The sequence below is a fragment of the Panthera leo genome, chromosome B3 (assembly GCF_018350215.1).
Source record: "Panthera leo isolate Ple1 chromosome B3, P.leo_Ple1_pat1.1, whole genome shotgun sequence".
NCBI lineage: Eukaryota > Metazoa > Chordata > Mammalia > Carnivora > Felidae > Panthera > Panthera leo.
Window position 1 is genome coordinate 42,208,956 of NC_056684.1, and position 22,678 is coordinate 42,231,633.

The 22,678-nt window shown below is 41.1% G+C and overlaps 1 protein-coding gene across 3 annotated transcripts in view; it reads right to left on the minus strand.

Annotated features, from left to right (window-relative positions):
* Positions 1-22,678, minus strand: part of TLN2 (talin 2) — a 435,350-nt gene that overhangs the window by 180,171 nt on the left and 232,501 nt on the right. For 2 of the 3 annotated variants that reach the window (XM_042941831.1, XM_042941832.1), the window contains 6 exons: positions 17,393-17,564; positions 15,177-15,274; positions 13,836-13,965; positions 12,616-12,768; positions 10,754-10,896; positions 9,197-9,324 (listed from right to left, as the gene is read on the minus strand). In XM_042941831.1, coding sequence (XP_042797765.1) covers positions 9,197-9,324; positions 10,754-10,896; positions 12,616-12,768; positions 13,836-13,965; positions 15,177-15,274; positions 17,393-17,528 — 788 coding nt within the window. In that variant the 5' untranslated portion in view covers positions 17,529-17,564. Of the gene's footprint in view, positions 1-9,196; positions 9,325-10,753; positions 10,897-12,615; positions 12,769-13,835; positions 13,966-15,176; positions 15,275-17,392; positions 17,565-20,651; positions 20,732-22,678 lie in introns of those variants that run through there. The other variant, XM_042941833.1, reaches the window with a different exon arrangement.

Here is a 22,678-nt window from a genome sequence, read left to right on the forward strand (position 1 = left end):
GGCTTGACTGGTGCATGTTACTTTTTGATGGTTATATTGACAAATACATATAATCTTATAAGTTTTTTTTTTTTTACTCACATATGATTAACTTACAATATCCTATTAGTTTCAGATGTACATCATAGTGATTCAGTATTTTTACAAATTACAAAGTGAACCCCACTGTAAGACCATCTGTCATCATATAAAATTATTACAATATTATTGACCATATTCCCTTTACTATGTTTTACATCCCATGACCTATTTACTTGATAACTGAAAGCCTGTATCTCAATCTCCTTCACCAATCCAATTCAACAATTCCACTTCTGGGTATTTAATGGAAGAAAACAAAAATACCAATTCAATGAGATGTAGGCATCCCTATGTTCACTGCAGCTTTATTTATAATAGCCAAGATATGGAAGTGATCCAAGTGTCCATTGATGGATGAATGGATCAAGAAGATGTGGTGTATATGTACACAATGGAGTATTATTCAACCAAACACAAAAAAGAATGAAATCTTACCATTTGCAACAACATGGATAGATCTAGAAGATATTATCACTAAGTCAGAGAAAGACAAATATGATTTCACTTACAAATGGAATCTAAACAACGAATGCACACACAAGACAAACTCACAGATACAGGAAACAAACTGTGGATTACCAGAGATGGGAGGGGTTGGAGGGTAGGCAAAACAGGTAGGAAGGGGTTAAAAGGTTCATATACATTTTAAAATTAGGTTTTCTCATTACTTGGTATGTGGGATTTGGATTAAAATTGAACTGTATTTTATAGATGAAAATGAATTGCTATTATGACATTTAGTTTTCCTGTACATTAATCTAACAAACCACTCCATTTATTCAGATCTTGACTTAGCTCTTCAATGAACTTTTATCTTTTATCATTTTATCGGTTAGATCTTGGGAGCTTTTTAGATACCTCTATTCATAGGTAAATCATACTTTTTGTTCTAAAAGTTGGTTTGTTTGTTTTTGTTTTTGTTTTTGTTTTTGTTTTTGAGAGAGAGAGAGAGGTCAAGTGGGAAAGGGGAAGAGGGAGAGGCCGGGAGAGAACCTCAAGATGTGTCCACACTCACTGTGGAGTCAGAGGCAGGGCTCAATCCCATGACTGTGAGACCATGTCCCAAACCAAAATCAAGAGTCATACGCTCAAATGACCGAGCTACTCAAGCATCCCAAAGGTATCTCCTTTTAAAAATTACATTTTCTTTTTGTTATGTATGGGAATACTATTTGCCATATATAAATAAATAGTATTTTGTTTTCCAGCCCTGCAGGTGAGTATGAATACTATTGTTTGGACCTAGGTGGTGATGAGCCATTATATGTTTATCTTTTTTCTAGGAACCCTGATAATATTAACTCTAAGAAGTTTCTCTACAGACCAAATGGATTATATATGCAGATAATTCCATCACCTGCCCAGAGTGACAGTTCCATTTTTTTAGTCTTGTGTTTTCATCTTTTTCTCTTATTTTGTATTTTACTTATTATCTGCCCCTCTGCACTAGAATGTAGGTTCCATGAGGGCAGAAATGTTTGTGTTTTTTACATGGCTCTATCCCCAGTGCCTAGAAGGCATGCCATAAATTGCTGAATAAATGTTCCATTCCTACAAGAAACTAGCCGTAACTGGCAGTTACATCAAAATACATGTCACGTTGCACTCTATTTGATTCTGCTAGTTCCAAATTAAGGTGAGAAGGTTTTTAAAATTTTCTTTCTTTCTGTTCCCTAAAATAGCCTGATCCTAGATTAGAGCAGAAATTAATGCTATCGAAACCAAAAAAACATGACAACAGATCAATGAAACCAGAAGCTGGTTCTTTGAAAAAATTAACAAAATTGATAAACCACTAGCCACTTTGATCAAAAAGAAAAAGGAAAGGACCCAAATAAATAAAATCAAAAACGAAAGAGGGGAGATCACAACCAACCCAGCAGTAATAAAAATAATAAGAGAATATTATGAGCAATTATATACCAATAAAATGGGCAATCTGGAAGAAATGGACCAATTCCTAGAAACATATACACTACCAAAACTGAAACAGGAAGAAAAAGAAAATTTGAACAGACCCATAACCAATAAAGAAATCGAATTAGTAATCAAAACTCTCCCAAAAAACAAGAGTAGAGGGCCAGATGGCTTTCCAGGCGATTTCTACTAAACATGTAAGGAAGAGTTAACACTTATTCTCTTGAAGCTGTTCCAAAAAATAGAAATGGAAGGAAAACTTCCAAACTCTTCCTATGAAGCCAGCATTACCTTGATTCTAAAACCAGACAGAGACCCCACTAAAAAGGAGGTAAATAGACCAATTTCCCTGATGAACATGGATGCAAAAATCCTCAACAAGATATTGGCCAACCGGATCCAACAATACATTAAAAAAATTATTCACCACAACCAAGTGGGATTTATACCTGGGATGCAGGGCTGGTTCAATATCCGCAAAACAATCAATGTGATTCATCACATTAATGAAAGAAAGGACAAGAACCATATGATCCTCTCAATAGATGCAGAGAAAGCATTTGACAAAAGACCGTGTCCTTGCTTGATAAAAACCCTCAAGAAAGTAGGGATAGAAGAAGCATATTTCAAGATCATAAAAACCATATATGAAACACCCAACATTAATATCATCCTCAGTGGGGAAAAACTGAGAGCTTTCCCCCTACCGTCAGGAACAAGACAGGGATGTCCACTCTCACCAGTGTTATTCGACATAATATTGGAAGTCTTAGCCTCAGTAATCAGACAACACAAAGGAATAAAAGGCATCCAAATCGGCCAGGAGGAGGTCAAACTTTCACTCTTCGCAGATGACATGATAATCTCTATGGAAAACCCAAAAGATTCCACCAACAAACTCCTAGAACTGATCCATGAATTCAGCAAAGTTGCAGGATATAAAATCAACGCACAGAAATTGTTACATTCCTATACACCAACAATTAAGCAACAGAAAGATAAATAAAGGAATCTATCCCATTTATAATTGCACCAAAAACCATAAAGTACCTATGAACAAATCTAACCAAAGACGTGAAAAATCTATACACTGAAAACTATAGAAACCTTATGAAAGAAATTGACACAAAAAAATGGAAAAAGATTCCATGCTTCTGGATAGGAAGAATATTGTTAAAATGTCTATACTAACCAAAGCAATCTACATATTCAGTACAATCCCTAACAAAATAACACCAGCATTCTTCACAGAGCTAGAACAAACAATCCTAAAATTTGTATGGAACCAGAAAAGACCCTGAATAGCGAAAACAATCTTGAAAAAGAAAACCAAAGAGGAGGCATCACAATCCCGGACCTCAAGCTGTACTATAAAGCTGTACTCATCCAGACAGTATGGTACTGGTGTAAAAACAGACATTTAGGTCAGTGGAACAGAATAGACAACCCGGAAATGGACCCACAAACATATGGCCAACTAATCTGTGACAAAGCAGGAAAGAATATCCAATAGAATGAAGACAATCTCTTCAGCAAGTGGTGCTGGGAAAACTGGGCTGCGACATGCAGAAGAATGAACCTGGACCACGTTCTTACACCATACACAAAAATAAACTCAAAATGGATGAAAGACCTCAATGTAAGCAGGAAGCCATCAAAATCCTTGAGGATAAAGCAGGCAAAGACCTCTTTGATCTTGGCCACAACAACTTCTTACTCAACACGTCTACGGAGGCAAGGGAAACAAAGGCAAACATGAACTACTGGGACCTCAACAAAATAAAAAGCTTCTGCACAGCAAAGGAAACAATCAGCAAAACTGAAAGGCAACTGACAGAATGGGAGAAGATATTTGCAAACATCATATCAGATAAAGGGTTAGTATCCAAAATCTATAAACAACTTATGAAACTCAACACCCAAAAAACAAATAATTCAGTGAAGGAATGGGCAAAAGACATGAATAGACACTTCTCCAAAGAAGACCTCCAGATGGCCAACTGACATACGAAAAAATGCTCCACATCACTCACCATCAGGGAAATACAAATCAAAACTACAATGAGATACCACCTAACACCTGTCAGAATGGTTAACATTAACAACTCAGGCAACAATAGATGTTGGCGAGGATGCGGAGAAAGAGGATATCTTTTGCATTGTTGGTGGGAATGCAAGCTGGTGCAGCCACTCTGGAAAACAGTATGGAGGTTCCTCAAAAAAAAAATAGAACTACCCTACACCCTGGCAACTGCACTACTGGGTATTCATCCAAGGGATACAGATATGCTGTTTTGAAGGGGCACATGCATCCCAATGTTTATAGCAGCACTATTAACAATAGCCAAAGTATGGAAAGAGCCCAAACATCCATCGATGGATGAATGGATAAAGAAGATGTGATATGTATGTATATATGTATGTATGTGTGTACACACACACACACACACAATGGAGTATTACTCAGCTATCAAAAAGACTGAAATCTTGCCATTTGCAACTACGTGGATGGAACTAGAGGGTATTATGCTAAGTGAAATTAGTCCGAGAAAGACAAACATCATATGACTTCACTCATATGAGGACTTTAAGACACACAACAGATGAACGTAAGAGAAGGGAAACAAAATTAATATAAAATAGCCTTGATCCTAGTTTTCATTTTGTTGTTTTGTGTGGTTAATTTTCAACTGATAAGGCAATTTCTTTCAAGTTTAGTGATCTACTCAGATTTTCTCAGCATCCTTTTTGTGTCTATTTTCAATTTATTTTTTAGTTTTTTGGCTTCAAGCTTTCATTTCATTCTCTTAGGATTTTTAAAACGAGTTTATCTGAAGTTCTGCCTCATTTTCATTACCAATAATTTTTTTTTGCCTTTTTTTACTTTTCTTTTTTCTTGATCAAACTTACCAGAGATTAACATATTAATTTTTCCAAAGCAGCAGCTTTGGGTTGTGTTGATTCTATGATTTCTATTCCATTACTTTCTCTTGACTAAAATCTTTTATTCTCATCTTGTTTTACTTTGCACTCTCTGAGTAAAGCACACTAAATTGTTCCACTAAAAATGTATATCTGAAATTCTCCTTGTAATACTTTTTCCTTTAATTATGTTAAACTAATGTCAGGTGCACACAGGTTTCACAACTTATCATCCTGGTGAATTGGTCCTTCTATCTTTATAATGGCCTTCTCTGTCTCTACTTCAGTTTTTTTGGTCTTAAGTCCTATTTTGTGTGACATTAAATACAGCTTCTCTAGCTTTAACTAGTTTCCAAGGGCATTATTTTCTATATGCCTTTAACCTTTCTTCTGTCCTTAAAATGTGTGTCTTTTAGAAATAGTACAGAGCTATATAATATGAGAGCCTCTATTAATAGTTTGATTTATTTTTTCTTGCTAGGATGTCCAATATTTAGAAGTATTTCCCTTAATTTGTACATCTTATATACCATAGGGTGTGTTTCCATAATCCATCTGGCTCAACTACTCTTGCATTGGTCAAGTTGTTTGTATCTCCTCTCCGCTCTTCCTCCTTGGCACTGGTTTGGAAGTTATGCCATCTACTCCTATTCTTTGAAGCTGCGAATCTTTCCCCAACATTTGATTATGAAAAATCTCCAACACAGAAAATGTTGAAAGAATTATACAGTGAACACTCTATACCCATCACCTGGAATTGTCCTCAGTTTTATCACCCACACTTGATTCAAGGTCTAAAGTTTATCAGTGCATCTTACCTTCTTTGATAACAGTAAGATCCATAGGAGGCTTTGACTCTGATCACTTTTTCGATTTTTCCACCATGTTTTTAAGGGGCCTGCAGTTCGTCATTATTACACTGGTTTTGGTGTTACTGCTGTTTTGAGCTAATTGTTCTTTACATTTGCCTTGTATTCTGCTAAATTCTTTCATCAACATTGCTTCTGGCACCATACCTTTGCCACCTTTCTTGAAATAATTCACAGCAGTCTCTATAGCCTGCACTGCAACTTCTGAAATCCTAAATAGACCACACTGCATTCAAAACATAGTTAAAATCAGAGCCAAGTTTCACCTCTCCATAGTAACAATTTCATGTTGATTTGCCAAGGAGACTATAGCCTCAAAAACAGCAAGGAATTAGCATATATTTTCCTATCTGCCCTATACCCAGCACAATAGAACACACATCCTAAGTCGTCCTATACCTGGCACAATAGAACACACATATGAAGTCCTCATGGAGTGAAAGAATACCAGATGGCATGCTGTCTGCAAGCATTTTCTTACCACAGAAGAGCATCAAGTATGCATATGATTATTGGATTGTGCTGGGTCTATTTCACGCTCTGATAAAATATCCCTTTCTGGGGCTCTTTGCAGAGGATCTGAAGCAAAGGGTCATGGAGATAAAGCACATCAGACTCGATCTGGGACAAGTGGCTGTTTTCTGGATTCTAGCTCTCCATGGCTCTGTGTCTTATTTCTGTCTCTGTCTCTCTTGCATCTATTTCCCCCATACGCGGAGCAGACAGGAGCCATTTAATAATCCTTAAATCTCTGAAAACTGAAAATCTTCCAGAGTCTCCGATTTCCGTTGTTCTAAATAAATACCTTCACCAAGCTGGTACTGAGTCCAGAAGCCATTAAAGGATCTGAAGAAAGGTGTGGCAGACCTCACAGAAAGGTCCAGAGCAGGCAGACTTTGAGCAAAAGTGCTGTACAAATTTTTTAAACAGTGAAAGAAATATACTCACTAATGTACCTTATTGAGAAGCTATGTGGCTGATATTGTGGCCTGGCTGGATCTTTAACCTGGCTCTGTGACATGTCTAACCTCTTCACCTTTTTTTTTTTTTTCAACTCTGAATTCGTTCAAGCGCATAGTACATAGGAGAACCAGGTGGGAAAAAACAAAGGCTGGCAAAAATGGCCCAGCCAGTCACCAGGGACAGCTCAGACTTATTATCCCTGAAAACATTCTGAATTTCCAACACACAGTCAGGGAAATGTGACCCCATTGTTTTGTTTTAATTAAAAGGAGACGAATATCCTCAGGAAGTTTTACCTGAACAGTATATGCAATAATGTATACAATTAAACATCTACATAAAATGAAAATGCCTCACTACCTAGACTAGATTTGGTCTAATTAAAAAGTAAATCAAATTCATAAGGAAAAATAATTGCCACTAGGCATAATAAGCTTGTTTTAATTTGGAATCTGAGTAAGGATACACATACCACTACAGGCATGAGCTTCTTACTATAATCTCAGAAAAACGAAACAGACTGAATACGATTGCTTAACCTTTGTTACCACAGAGTAAGACAAGGGGCATCTTTTACTGGAGTCTAAGTATGAGGTTTTCCAGAGGCCTCCAAACTGCAGGAGACACTGTAAGAGCAATACCAATGCTCTGATACCATTTGGAATCCCAACACAAGTAAGGTATCTGGGGTGTCACAGAACAGAGAAAGGCAAAACTTCCCGTGGTTCCTGCAGGAAGGAAGCAGACCGACTGGGTAGTAACGGGCCCGTGGGAACACTCAGCCATATGACTTGTTTGGAAAATACAAAACAAAGTCAGTGACACGACATGTGTAGGGCCATTCTCAGACTCAAGGTCACTCAAGGCCTATATTGTAGGCCAAAGAAGCACATTGGATAGGTTCCTTGGGGTTCATTAACATAAGGGGAGAGGGTGTTTTGTTTTGTTTTGTTTCGGATAACAACTCAGTTTAGCACAAACACTACGTTGTCCAAGCACCTCTGTCACCTCTGTCAAAGAAGTCAGGTTTTCTTCTTACTCTAGGACATATGCTGGTCCCAGTTACTTCCCACCAAAGTTAAAGTGGGATCAAGGGCCAAGTTGGCATTTATGTTATCCTTTCTCCTCAATGTACTTGAACACAATGCAGTTGATGCCCTACTCAACACATCTCATTTTGGCATATCTTACAGACAAGTGACGTCTGCCCCCAGCTGGCATTCAGCTCAGGTCCCACTACCAAAGCCTCTACAAGCTGCATTCTAGATGACAGCAGGATATTGATGTCAAGACACTCTGGATATTGGGGAAGGGGTTGCTCAGCCAAATGTTTCAACTGTGCTAAGAGGAAGCAGAAGAGGTGGGAGGGGGGGAAATAGGTAAAGAAATATTACCAGAGGAAGAAATACACAAAACCCTTGGAGAAGCTGATCAAAACACAGGGCAAGATCACTTCTAACTAAAGCAGCCTAAGTATGGCTGGGTCTGTCCTGTTGGGCATTTCTAGGAAATTCAACCCTAAGGCCCATGTTCTGTGGGGCCATAATGTATCTGTAAAGGTGCTTTCTCTTAAATCCTCAAGTACTGAGCCCTCCCCCCAAACACCCCATCATTTTATGCATGACAGCCAAAGACCAGATGTGTGGAAGAGTTAAGTATTTAAATTTTTTTTCAATGCTTGTTTATATTTTTTTGAGAGAAAGAGAAGGAAGGAAGGAAGGAAGGAAGGAAGGAAGGAAGGAAGGAAGGAAGGTGGGAGGGAGTAAGCAGGGGAGGGTCAGACAGAGAGGGAGATACAGAATCTGAAGCAGGCTCCAGGCTCTGAGCTGTCAGTACAGGGCCAGACAAGGGGTTCAAACACAGGAACCATGAGATCACGACCTGAGCCAAAGTCGGATGCTCAACCTACTGAGCCACCCAGGTGCCCTGAAGAGTGAAGTATTTACTGTGTATCCCACACTTTCAGAGCAACAGAGATTTCCTCATACTGTAATAAAGAATGTGAAGCTCTTTTGTGCTCTGTTGTTCTAATATAGGAGAGTTTTGCAAAGAAATTCAAGAGGACAAAATCTGGCCCAGCGTGAAAAAGGGATGTTCTGATGGGAGAGGTTTCAGAAGATGGAGCACCTGAGCTCACTGGGGAACTCCCAAGATATCCTAGGACAGACTAGACAATATCTAAGCAGAGTGCTACAGATTCTATGGTCTCCATAGAAGCTCCATGCCCCAACTTGGAGCAGTAGCCTCCATAGTCATCCCAGCACTGAATTTCCAGGCCTCCTGCTTTTCCCAAAGACCACAGATTTGATCCTATACTCAACTGAGGAAAAGCTAACAACCTCACAATTGACTGAAACTAGGGTATATATTTTATGTATATGGCTCAAAAACACCGAAAAGAAGAGCAGAGAACAAGAAAAGCAAAAGAAAAAAAGGTTATTTACTCTAAGAATCCTGGCTTGTGTTTATGTTCCACATGAGGTCCAAATTGTATCTGGGCTTGAAATCCTCCAAACTCACAAGCTTTCTCGAAGGAGACAGGGTGGGAGCCGTTCAGGATATCATCCCGAGCCTGAAACACAAGAGGAAGCGAAAAGCATCAGGAGCTTGGGGGAACAAGGCAAACTCTCCAGGGACACAATTCTTCATCTGAGCACACCCTCCCTGTGGAGCAAGGGGAAAGTGCCAGCCAAATGGGACGCACTCAGGACTTTGCAGGTGACTGTAGCACAACAGGATTAAAACAAAAGGAAAACAAGTCTTTACCCCAAATTGCCTATAGATAGAATGCATCAGCAGTACGCGGTATATTAAAACTAAAGCTTCAGAAGTGAGTATGAAACATAAAGAGGCAAGAGAAAAATTAACTAGAGGCAAAATCAACCCAATTCCATCCCCAGAAAAAGGCCAATGTAATACACGTTGTTGGCAGGGGGAGAGAGAACTCCAATGACAGTAACTCAATACTACACACATTTAAGGGAAATAAGCAAATTGCACAGTCCCAGAATCAGGAACTTACTATGTCTGAAGACTTTCTCCCGGTTCCTGACCCACCACTGCTACTTATTCTTCTGTCTTTTCTTTCTCTAGTTAGGTGACCCCCAGACCACTCTCCAACAGGTGCTCTAAGCTATATGGCTCTGAGCCTTTAACCAACAAGCATTTTCTTATTGCCTTGCCATCTTCTTTCCTTCTAGCAAACTTTTCCCGTCAAAAGGCCAGACAGTAAACATACTAGACCTTGCAGGTCATGTGGTCTCTGTAACAACTATTGAATTCTGCCACTGAAACATGAGAATACCTGCAGAAAATATGTAAAAGTGACGAGATACTGAAGGGGTTCACCAGTGTGTAACACAAACAAATGAGCTGTATTCCAATAAAACTTTATTTACAAACATAGCCAATGCTATGGCGGCATTTTGCTGATCCCTGCATTATTTCTAAGGGCAGATAAGTAGATAAATGGAAGGAGAGGAAAGGGAAGGAGGGAAGGAAAGAATCTAAGAAGAAAGAGGGAGGTTTTCCTTGAGCCAAAGAAAGACTGGAGACCATCTGGTGTGAAGCCAACGTCTTCCATGTTAGCAAAGTGCGAGCTCTGAAAAGTTCAATGACTTGTCTGAGTTTCGACAATAGGTTAACGGTAAAGACATAAAAGGTTATGAAGAGAGTATCTTTTAATAATGAGAAATATGGATTTTTTTGGCCAACATTCACATGTATTTCAAGACACTAGCAAAGAAAGCTCTAGTTCAATAGTGAGCGAGTTAAGTGCCTTAAAGTCAGGAAAAGAGACAGAGAGATAGTACCAGCCACTGGGTCCCAATCTGAGATGCCAAAGAAAGGCACCATAACCAAACATGTGAGGAATTCCTCAACAGTGCCCAATAGAAACCACGTGCCACAAACACCATGGAGGCCACAGCTGAGTGTCTCTTCACCACAAGCCAGTAGCTTCTTGAAGTCTCCCCACCTTCAGTGAGTATTAAATGCTGTACCTGAACATAAAGCAAGTTCAGCTGCACAGGGTCTCTCGAGTCCACATTCTGATCAGAGTAGAAGAACTTCCTTCTAAGCAGCAACGTTTCATGTTCATCTACCCCTTGTTCTCTGAATGTTCGGCTGTGATCCAGCCAATTTACTGCAACACAACAAGACAGATCTAAGAATTGGGTTCATTCTTCCTCTTAGTTTGAAGGGATTTATCAAAAGAGAAGCGGATTTCTGGAACACCGATATTCAGTTATAAGTACTTCTATTAAAACTGTGCTTTTTAACTTTGCAAAATAATTTCACATACGCCATCATGTACCATGTGACGCACCAAACACCAAAGGAGAGCAAATTCCCAGCCATTCCTCAAGTTCGTTAAAGCCCCACAGTCATAAGAAAATCAATGCTTTATGCCAAGACAGCCAAGTTAGCGTTTTCCTTTAAGTCAATACTGGATACTTCAGTCTCATTATGTGAAATAATTTATAAACTGAGTATCAGGAGTTACCTCCACCCCTAGGCAGAAAAGAGGAGGAAAATAAAAGTCATGGGGAGGGAAGGGGGAGGGAAGGGCAGGACACTGAGGGATCAGGGATGGTAGAACCCTGCCTGTGGCCCAGCTTGAATCTCATCCCAGAAAATGCTCACCTGTTATCTGGGTGCACAGGAATGGATCACCCCTCCATATTTTCTACAGCTCTCACTCCCAAAAGCCTCCCTGGGCTTAGCACACAACTTGTGAATAAGAAAGCATTACAAGCCTCACTGGGTTATAACCAACTTCAGCACAGGGAATGTGCGGGAGTGATCTCATCTCCTGCAGAACCTGAGAGAGCATCATGCACATTATAAAAATCCTCAGGATTTGTCTACCATCATCTCACTTGGAAAGAAATATGCAACTGGAAATCAAATGAGGTGAAAAAAAAGAAGAATGGAGAAAGGGTCAGAGGAAATGAAAGCCCCACTGAAGATCGATAAACGTAATGACAACGATGTCATCTTCCCAATGCAGCAGCAAGGACAATGAAAGAAGGAGCCTGGAAAGGTCTACGTGAACTGTGCATGATCCTCAGTGGGATGGGGAATGTCCTGCAACCAGGTGCACGTAGCATAGGCTTTAGGGACACACGGGGTGTACATATTGGCTTTTCCAAATATTAACTGTGTGGCCACAGAGAACAACTTTCCTATGATATAGTTACCATTTTGTAACCTCTAAGAAATAACGGATGTCAGCAATGGTCACCGATGGCTATTAACATCACAAAAAAGGACAAAAACCAGATACAACCTTCTGCTGGACATACACTACACCACAGAAGGAGTCTTTACTTTAAATGTATACACACACACACACACACACACACACACACACACACACACGAATCTGATCAAGTCTCCAGATCCCAGGGGTTACAAGAGACAGAAGTACATGTTAGCTGATACCACAACCAATAAAATCCAGATTGTAGAAAACTCTATATAAATAACTATCTGCTTTTTTCTTTCCAGAAACTGCAAGGAAAAAAAAAAAAAAAAGAGAAAGAGAGAGAGAGATGGAGGCAAAGTTGGAGACTAAAAGAGGTGTCACATCATCCAACCTTGTTTGGACCCCAGTTCAAACAAATAGTAAGCTTCTTTAGAAAACAGTGTGAACATAATTTGTTTATGAGATTATTTTTTTAGATGTGAAATGGCACCAGAGTCATTTTTTCCCCTTCTTTAAGGTCTTTTAGTGCCACAGACCAAGATATTTATAGAGGGAATGAATCAACAGAAAACTCCTGCCCTGGGTCCCACAGGTGAAGGGAGGTAGGTGAGGCCCCTCGTGCGCCTGGCCCACATTTCCTTCTCAGACACTCACGGTCATCATCCGTGTGGAGTTTTGCCTTCAGCTTCTCCATCTTCCTCTCGTCTCGCAACAGTGTCCTGTCTTTTTTTAGTGTACCCGTCCCTTCCTCTTTCTTTTCCTCAATCGTTTCTTGGATTAAAGAATATTCTTCATAGTTCGTTATTCCTAAAAATAGAAATGAGGTTACAATTACCAGGGATTATGAAGCTGTCACTCCTTCCAGCCAGGCACCCTGTGGTACTCAGAGCCACCCCTTGTAGCAAAGGATCAGGGAGCCACCCATGGAGCAACATCAAGAAACTGGCCAAAAGTGTGGCTTTTCAGCTAATGAAGCCATGTTTAAAAGGTCACATTCGATTCTCCTAGTTTTCAACAAACAAGTATGGAGTAGAGATCATGCAGAACAAGGCAAGGCAATGTCAACCAAGCAGTGGCTGAAAGAGCAGGTCTTCCTTTGCATGGAGAGAAGACTAAGACAGGCCAGCCTACTTTCTCCAAACATCTGAAGGGCTTCATGCAAAAAGCAGATGCACTTGTTCTCCGAGGGCATTAAGAGAAGCTACAAGAAGAAAAGTTGTGTAGCAATCAATTGTATGGGCTGTCTCTATCAGTCTTCAAGGAAATACTGGGTGTCAGTAATGCTTATACAGAAGCTCAGCCATGGGCAGGAAACTAAATTATAGGATTTAAAACATACTATCTTCAATTAAAAGGTTCCTTTTGAATAGTTACTGAGAGGGAGGGAGGCAAACCTTGAGAGACTCTTAAATACAGAGAACAAACTGAGGGTTGATGGGAGGGGGTGGGGGAGGGGAAAATGGGTGACGGGCACCGAGGGGGCACTTGTTGGGATGAGCACTGGGTGTTGTATGTAAGCGATGAATCACGGGAATCTACTCCCAAAACCCAAGGGCACACGGTGTGCACTGTATGTTAGCCAACTTGACAGTAAATTTTATCTTAAAAAAAGATACTGAGAGATAATAAAGGGATATATTTCTGCTCAAAAAAAAGTTCCTTTTGTTTTTGAAAGGGAAATAAAATCTCTCAGTTTTGACTCAGTGAGACGTTCATGTGTTTACAATAACAGTTAGTGGGTTTACATATTTAGAGAACAGTGTCTCAGGAATGGGAGGAAATCGGTGGGTAAGACACCAAATGGGGATGAAAAAGGAACAGGCATGTAATTAATGGCAAAACAAAAACTGGAACCCAGGCATGCCAATACTCACCGATCCTGCTGCAAATGGTAACCAGGAGCTCCCCAACGGTCTTAGAGTCATCCACCATCACCGTTTTCACGGATCCATCCAGCATCCGGATTTTCTGAGGTCTCTGTTTCTTTTTATATTCCAAAATATCCTAGGGCAGAACCACACCAGCTTTTCACACTACATGGGAAATTAGGTCATCAACTTGGACCCTCTTCTGTAAAAAAATTTAATTTTTCCTAGCACTCTGATTTCCTCCTGCTAAGTTTTCATGAGATTTTTGCCACTAACACAGAAACTCCCATGCTAACAATTAACTGCTTCCATAAAGGTTTCTTAAAAATCTGATAGCGAAACTGCCTGGAGAAGTACTTTTTCTAGCTTACGGTTCTTGAAAACTAACCTCTGTTAATTTAAAGTAGCTGATGTCTTCCTGAAAGACTGTGGATGATCTGCTTTGAAGAGTATTAGCAGAGGCAAATTCCTACTTGTCATTGAAAAAGACAGTGGTGTGCTTCTCCAATTATCTTACAGTTATAAGCAGTTTCTAATACATATGTCACGAAGGAATAAATAATGCCCCCATGTTTCTTTACAGTGGTGGCATCAGACCCCAGAGAAGTGATTTGCACCATAATGCCAAGATCAAACAGGGGTAGTGGGCTTGGAAGTCACTTTTAAATGAGACACCTTTTTTTAACTTTATTTCTTAACGATAGAATTATGCAACGGAAAATTACTTGGTACTTTATGGAATACTCAACAGTCTGATATCTGCATTCCATACGCTAAAACCCATTCTCTCAGATGTTAAACTGAGCAGACTATACAACACTTTTTACTCATTAACTCTCTGTACTTACCAACAAAATCATTTTTTGTTACTGTTACTGATTGTTATTAAGCTTACCTCTAATATGGATTTTCTTAAAAAAAAAAACAGAATTCTGATTAATATTCAATATCTGACTACCTTTAGGATTTTTTTTTTTCGCCACTGATTTACCCTTACCTTTTATTATCAGTCACTGGGATACTTCCTATACAGAAAGATGCTGTGTTTTATTTCGTAACTACCAAGTCCAACCATGGCATGTACCAACAGCTGTAAGCACTAACCCCAAGCTGCTTTAGTTACTCTGTGGAGTTTCAAGAATTTGGACTGCTGATATTTTCTATCACTACCTGTACAACCCTTACAGAGTACGTTACATCAAAACTATGAATAAGTTGCCCTTGAAGCAAAACAGATTGCCGGGTCTCCCTTTTGCTTTGAGGCATACTAATATATTGGCTTCTATGGAAAGCCGAGACAAAGTGACCAAAAAAACAAAAACAAAAAACATGACATCTACAGCATACCCCATTTCGCAACATGTAGTAATCCAGTGTTCTGCCTGCTTCCAGCCAAATTCCTTTCCTGGGGTCTTCATCTGAGAGAAACAGCCCATAATCAGAAGCTGGAAGATAAGGAGAAGAGAGAAAAATAAAAGACAGAATGACAATGTAACCATCATGGACTTCCAAGCCCAGAGTCTGCTGATTTGGCAGGATGTGGGTACCCTCCTTTTACCAGACAGGTTTCGTTTTGACAATGCGAGCAAGCCAATGGGCTAAAACAGATGAGGAAGAATGAGACGTGAGCTGTAAAATCAACACCCACAGAGAAGGTTCATGTTTTTTAAAAAGAGTGGGCAGCAGCAATGTCTTGATGTTTAGGCAAACATCAAGAACAGAGCAGTCCAAATTTCTATTTTATGCACTGGGCTTTGTTCCCTATCACTTGCTATATAAAAACCAGGCAGAGAACCAATGAAGAATGACAAGATAGCCATGGAGAAACTAAGGAAGTGACCACTTAAGCCCAAGGGCACTGAGGCAGAGAGAGGCCAATAGAGCCTTTACACTTCAAATAATCCCTCCAACACCCCAACAAAGCATTATAAAAGTCAAGCAAGAGTAGCCAATGAGAGGAAGACTCTGCCCCCCATTCCACTAAATTATGAATACAGTTGGAAAATAGCTCTGTGTTCTCCACAGAAATCCCATAAGATGATCAGGAAGTATGAGAACATGGCGGCAGGAGGAAAGCAGTATCATTTCCTGTCTAAAGACTTCTGTCTTAGGGCGCCTCGCTGGCTCAGTTAGGAGAGCATGCAACTCTTGATCTCAGGGTCAGGAGTTTGAGGCCCACTTTGGGTACAGAGATTACATGCACACACACACACACACACACACACACACACACACACACACACATAGATCTTCAAAAATAATTAAGTGTAATAAAGACTTCTGTTTTCCTGAATGTAATTCAAGGTAACCTCAGAGACCCACATGAGGGTCCTAGATCCTAATGTTTCTTAGAAAGACAACTCCAAGATCTATACAGGGTTTCATCTTCACCAGAGCTAAACAGCAATCCAACCCAAAGAAATTTTTTTTTTAATCTGGGAGAAAAAGAGTAAAAGAAATGACACGAGAAATGATTGGACAACCAAAATTTGGAGTAAGTTTGGGGATGGGGTATTTTTATTTTTGGGCAATCTAGAAATAGCAGAGTGTTTTAAGTAATATAAATAATGCTTTTGGACCAAAAGTTTGGCAGTTTTAGGACATCTTTTTGAGAAAATCAATGCCTACATTTAATCATCTTTGAATATTTGATTTTCATGCTTCCAATTTTTTAATAAATTTTTAAAGTTTGTTTATGTATTACTTATTTTGTGCGTGTGAGACAGACAGGCATAGAGATAGAGGGAGGATCCCAAGCAGGCTCTTCACTGTCAGTGCAGAGCCTGACACAGGGCTTGAACTCACATACTGTGAGATCATGACCTGAGTGGAAATCAAGAGTCAGATGCTTAACTGACTAAGACACCCAGGTGCCCCTCATGTTCTAATTTTTAGGTTTTATCCTGTTTTCACAGTAAAGGCTTATTAATTTGGGAATAATCCCAATTTCCCAAATGCCAATCAAACAAAAATAAAGGAAGGAAATGTAGACAGTAGAGAAAGGGAAATGGAAAATAAAAACCGTATGAATGGCCGTTGTTTAAACTTGGATTAATAATGGTTAGCAGTTCAAACTAACAGGAAATAAAACACATTCATAGAGGCTCCCCACTCCCTTTAATGTTGGAGACAAAGTTTACAGAGCCCCTTCAAAGTACTTGAAATGTAAGGCTTGTTGTGTGTTCTGATGGCAGTTCCAGCCTCCTCCAGGAAAAGAGGGCTCCGGTTATACATATGCAGTAACCGCTGGAAGAGGTACATTTGTACTTCGTGGGGTAAATGAGATCAAGTATCAAAAGGTGACTTGTAAACCAGAGAAAGCGATGCTCATGTATGGAAGGGTCATGATGATGGGCGTGACAATGACAATTCAATGGCAGTTTTGGCCACTGTCATCACAAAAGTCAGTTGGGAGGCAAGTAGTGTCTAGGCTAAGAAGACATTTCATTTGAAGCATACAGACTAGGTGGTTTGGGCACCACTCAGAGCATCTGTTTCTTTAGCCACTAGGTAAAGAACATACAAACACATTTCAGGAAGCTGGTGAATAACCAATGGCTTACCTTGGCCAGTTTGCGCCTCAGGTACCCGTTCCCGAATGACTCGACATGCATCGTACACGGCTGTAGATGGTTCAAACTGCATGGTCTTTACCACATTGCAGTGGCGGACACAAATCTTTAAGGACAGGGCCACCATTTTCCTAGATGATGTGAAGATTCTCACTTAGAAGGTCTGGAAAACACAGAGAGACAAACCCTGATGGTCATAATCATCTTGAAAAAACTGCTAGACTCTAGATCAGTTTTAAATAATTGCAGGAATAAAACAGCAATTAAAGAGAACGCTTTGGATAAAAACACAAAAGATTTTGAAAATTTCCAAATAAGACAACAGCTTATAGTTCCAGGGTTATCGTTATCAGAGAGTGGCAAGTCGAGGCTCTAGGGAAGAGGATCCGTGGATTTTCACCAAGACTCCTTCTCAGTGATGCTCCCTACTTGGAGTTTCCAACAGGGAGTCCTCAGTGTGAGAAGCAGAGAGCCTTGGGCACCCACAGCTATCTCCTGAAGATGCTTCCGTTAGCAGCCTCAGTGCCCCAGCTCTCTCCCCACAGCTCCTGGGGAGAGAGAACAAATACCAATGCTCTCCTGGGTGCTCCTCAGGGCAAAAAAGTTCCACGACACCATGTACCAGAAGACTTGGTGTCTAGGCCCAACTCCAATACCAGCATCCTGTGTAAATGCAAGCAAGGCCCTTTGGCCACTCTACTTTAATTTCCCCGCAAATAAAGAAGCCACAATGTTAACAGCCCTGCCTAACTCATAAAAGAACCAAACCCTGAGGAGTTCTCAATGGGAGCCCAATGCCCAGCCACCATCAGTAATGATGCCAGAATGGTTGATTTGAAACAGCCGGTGTGCTATATACATATTCTTCTGGGGTCTCTAAGGGAAGAAAATGCCACTTCAGTTGTTATTTTGTTCAGATAAACTATTGGGATATTTCGCTTCTTGTCCAGTTTTATGGTTTTAGAAAGCATACAGGTTTAGCCTAGGTTTTATTTCATAAGTAACTTCTTTTTTAAAACCTAAGTCCAACAATTTAGTTCCTCTTGTGTGAGTTGGTGGCTTATGGCTTATTTTGACAATGTGCTCTATTCTGTGGCCAGAAACTTACCCTCAACCCAAGCCAGCCTCAATCAAATGTATCTTCCTCAGGCACAAGAGGGAGGATTCTCTCCTGCACCTGAAACACTGACACCGACTTACTTGGCTGTCATCCTGGCCAACAAAATAACGCACTTCAGAGTTAGTAGTTAGAGTCGTAGCACCGGATACAGAACATAAATCCACAGCAATTTCAAGTTCTCATCCTTTCCTATCTTTTCTTAGAGAACCTACAGGTAGTGAACCTGAACCCCCACTGCCTTTATGCCCTCTTCCCACTTAAGAATGCAAACACTAAGAACCAATGAGGTAGCTGACACGCAGAAAGGGAAACAGGCTGACCAGGCCCAGGGAGTGGGTGCCTCTAGGGCATCACTTCCTAGCATGCTTGATTGATTGCCAGCTTCCTAACACCAGGTACCTGGGTCAACTGGACACAGGACATTTTTAAACAGATGTTCTGGTGTTCATGGGCAGGGTATTCCTAAAGCCGCATGAATCGTTGCATGAACCAACCATTTAGGCCATCCAACTATAAAGTCATTTTCACATCTACTTATGTTCTGAATGAACTGTCTGTAAAAATATTTCTTTAAGAATGTCAAGACACAGTTCTCAATCAACAACAGCAGTGTTCACGGGGAATCCTCCCCAACTGAATCAGTTTACTACAGCCCGGGCAGTGGCTACATCGCTAACATGGCAAAAGAGTTCAAGTTCAAAATTTTCAGTGATTTTCCACCTACAATATCAAAGACTTTACAATATCATGCCATATATAAAAGGATAGATCCAACTCTGTTTTTATAGGCATATTTGTCTAAACAACTCCCCAATTTGGGAAAATAAAATTTAAACTCTAGACCTAAATTGACAAATTTACAGCAATGTAGAGATCACTGCATGAACAGTTTTCCCCCTGGAGCTGGTAACAATTGTGAGGTTTCCCGAACCGCTGAGATCCCTGAGCATGGCTGGTGGTAACAGTCAGTGGTAAAGGCTATGGGGGTCCTTGCTGTCATGGGTGCCATTTATGAAATGTACCAGGGAGGATGGGATGGTTAATCGCTTCCATTCTCTGGGAATAGCAAGTATTGGAAGGGTCCCTGCATGAAGACTGCTCTTCCCAGGCTCATAACTGGGCTTTCTGCAGAGCAAATTAATGGTCTTTCTAGCCAAGCCAGGAGGGATTCAATCAAAGGAAAATACAGAGCCATGACATGGGGCTGAAAGAAGAATAGAACAGCAAGAGAGTAAACACTGGCACTCAGAAGGAAACAGAGGATACATAGGGGAGCGAGGAGAAAGGGGCAGATGGAGAAGCAGGAAGCAGACAGCAGCAAGAAGCCTGCCGGATAGAACCTAGGGCTGTGGGTCAACAAGGAACACAGGAGAGCAGCCGAGATTTGGGAAGCAGGAGGAGAGAAGCAGAATGTATACAGCAGTGAGGGAAAATCTCTATCCAAAATATATGGAAAAACGAAAAAGCCACTGACTGAGGTGGGGGGAAGCTGCTGGAGGCACAGGTTTGGGGTGAAAAATCCGTAATGAGTTTTTTAAGGATATATTCAGTAGAGAGGCGGAACAGGGTCAAATACAAAGCAGGACACATAATGGTAGGGAGAAGGGGAGCTTATCATATTTAAATGCTCGGAACGAGAAAGATCACCTAGGGAAGTGAGCAAGAGAGAGACGTGAAGACTGTGTCCTGGAACCAGGTTCTAAAATTAGGGCAAGAAAGGACCAGCAAGGGGGCCTGGTGGTGGGTGAGGGAGGAGAACCAGGAAAGGGTGGGCCCAGAAGAAAGTGCGCCAAGCAGGAGGGAGAGAGCACCTGTGCTAAGGGCAGATCACAGTTGAGGGAGGATGAGCATACAACTGAATCTGGCCTGCAGGTGTCTGACAACTGAGGTAAGAAGAGATTAGCAGAGAGGTGAAGCTACAACAGCAGGTTTGGAGGAGAAGGGGAGAGGGGCTGGCACAGCAAGTGCAGACTTGTCTCCTCATCTCCTAGGGCTGTCTACTGAAAGGGGTGGAGGAACAGGCAGTGGTTCTCATTTATGCCCTTCAGGCTTATTTATCCAGGAAATACGTATCATGTAATTGCCACCAAGTCCGTATCTACGTAGCATCTGTACAAACATAGTTTCCACCTGATGATGGCCTGAGGGGCAGTCTCAAGACACCTAAGTGCCCTTCCTGGAGGCAGGTGCTTCAGTGTGCATGATCTCCATTCTGGACCTGCAAGAGAGGAGAGGTGTAGCCAAGTCTTGGTTCAAGGGCAGGGTGTTGGACTAGGAGGGAGTCTGGGCTCCAGGTTCACTCCCAGGTCTGACGATACCTGGGACCTTTGGGCCTGTTAGTTTTCTTCTTTCTGCTCTTTGGATAGCAGCGGGCAAGTGGCTCCCAAGAAAGGAGTTTCCCAGCGACACTGGATGCTTGGCCAACTATTCCCACAGGATGCCCAGGTCTTCTCATCCTAATATCTCAAAAGTGAAGCCACAGATTGGAGACAACTATCCTTAGTTCAAGGGAGACTTTTGACACCAGAGATTCATTACGGGATTCGCGTTCTCAACTTTTCTACCACTTTCAATGTTTCAACATGGGTACACATTACACAGCAAAACCAAAAAATGAAAACCAGTCACTCTCAGAGCATTGCTCAGTGGTCAAAACTCAAAGGCCCCAGTTTCTTCTTACTCCTGGCTCTCGGTTTTATTATGACTTAGTGTTCCCAACATGAAGCATGAAACAAGACCCATGATTTCCTTCATGGCAACGTCATAAACATGCAAATTCTGTACATAAAAATGCCTTATAAACTATAAGGTTAGAAATATTTTTTTTTTTTTTTTATCATGCAAGAAGATCATCCACACAGGCAAATTTCAAGGAGGTCTGCAACCAAAGTACACGGTCATTTAATCACCACTCCCAGGGAACATGGCACCGAGCCGTTTCTAGTTCCACCTATGACACAGTGAGATACTTGCAAAACAGACACGTTGTGACATTAAGGGTCCTGACCTATGGCAAAAGATCATCAGATCAAAGCATGTAAGAACCTAGACGTCAAGTACATATGAGTATGTGTTTTCAACACTTAGGCGAAGTCTCACTATGTATCCCTTCAAGCCCTGAGAAAATCTCGTAGCTCAGACAAGATGCCATGATCAAGACGAATGCTCGTTCTCCAGTGAGACGTTCTCAGGGCAGCACAGCAGCCATGTGGCCTGTAGCTGACTCTCACCTCCACTCCCCTGTATCCTAACCCCTCTGGCTAATTCCTGCCTCTCCCGGCAGGGAGCCTGAGACAGCAGACCAGGTTTCCTTTTTGGGTTTGGCTGCAAAGAAGGTTCAGAGCCAACTGTGTTATAGTCTAACCTCTAACTCTATTTTATGCTGCTATCTTTTTCTTTTACCCCAATTTGAATGTATCCTATCTTGCTTGATCTTAAGTAGTTTTTTTGTTGTAGTTTTGGTTTCTTGCTAAAGGACAGGATATAGAATTCATAGAACACAAGTTATTTTCCTTTTCATAATTTCTTCTCATTCTGACCATTTTTTGCCCTGATTTATGTGTGAAGGTCACCTGGGGCCAACACAAAACCTTCCTGTGCCGTCCATTGTGGCCGATGAGCCAATGGAACCAGGGGTGAGACTCTGACACTCTCCTTTTAAAGTAAACACTGTTTGGTCCCAGGGAGTTGTAAACAGCTCAGGAAGGTGGTGGCGGTGCAGACTGCCAGGCTCAGGCCAGTCCACCCTCGAGTAAACAAGCCCAGCCCAGCCAAGAAATGTCCACCATTGCTCAAGATGAGCACCCACCCCTCAGGGATCTCCACTCTGTCAAGTGAGGCTGTGAGGTGCTCCAACCTTCCCAGTTCATGACTCTGAGCTGGTTACTTCACTGCGGTCTGCTTCCATTTCTTCCATAAAACGGGGGACAATAACCTGCAGGTTGCTACAGGAATAAATGGACACATGTCAAAGACACAAAGAAAGTGCCAGATAAGGGTTTCTTATTACTCGTCTTAGCCACAGTGGTTGGAGAAACACTGGAAGCAGCTTATTCTATTTAGCCACTGTCTGAGCTGCGCAATTCAATTTATTGTTTATTTTACATCTATTATGTAGTAGACATGATCATGGGCGTTAGAGAGCAAAGACAATCAAG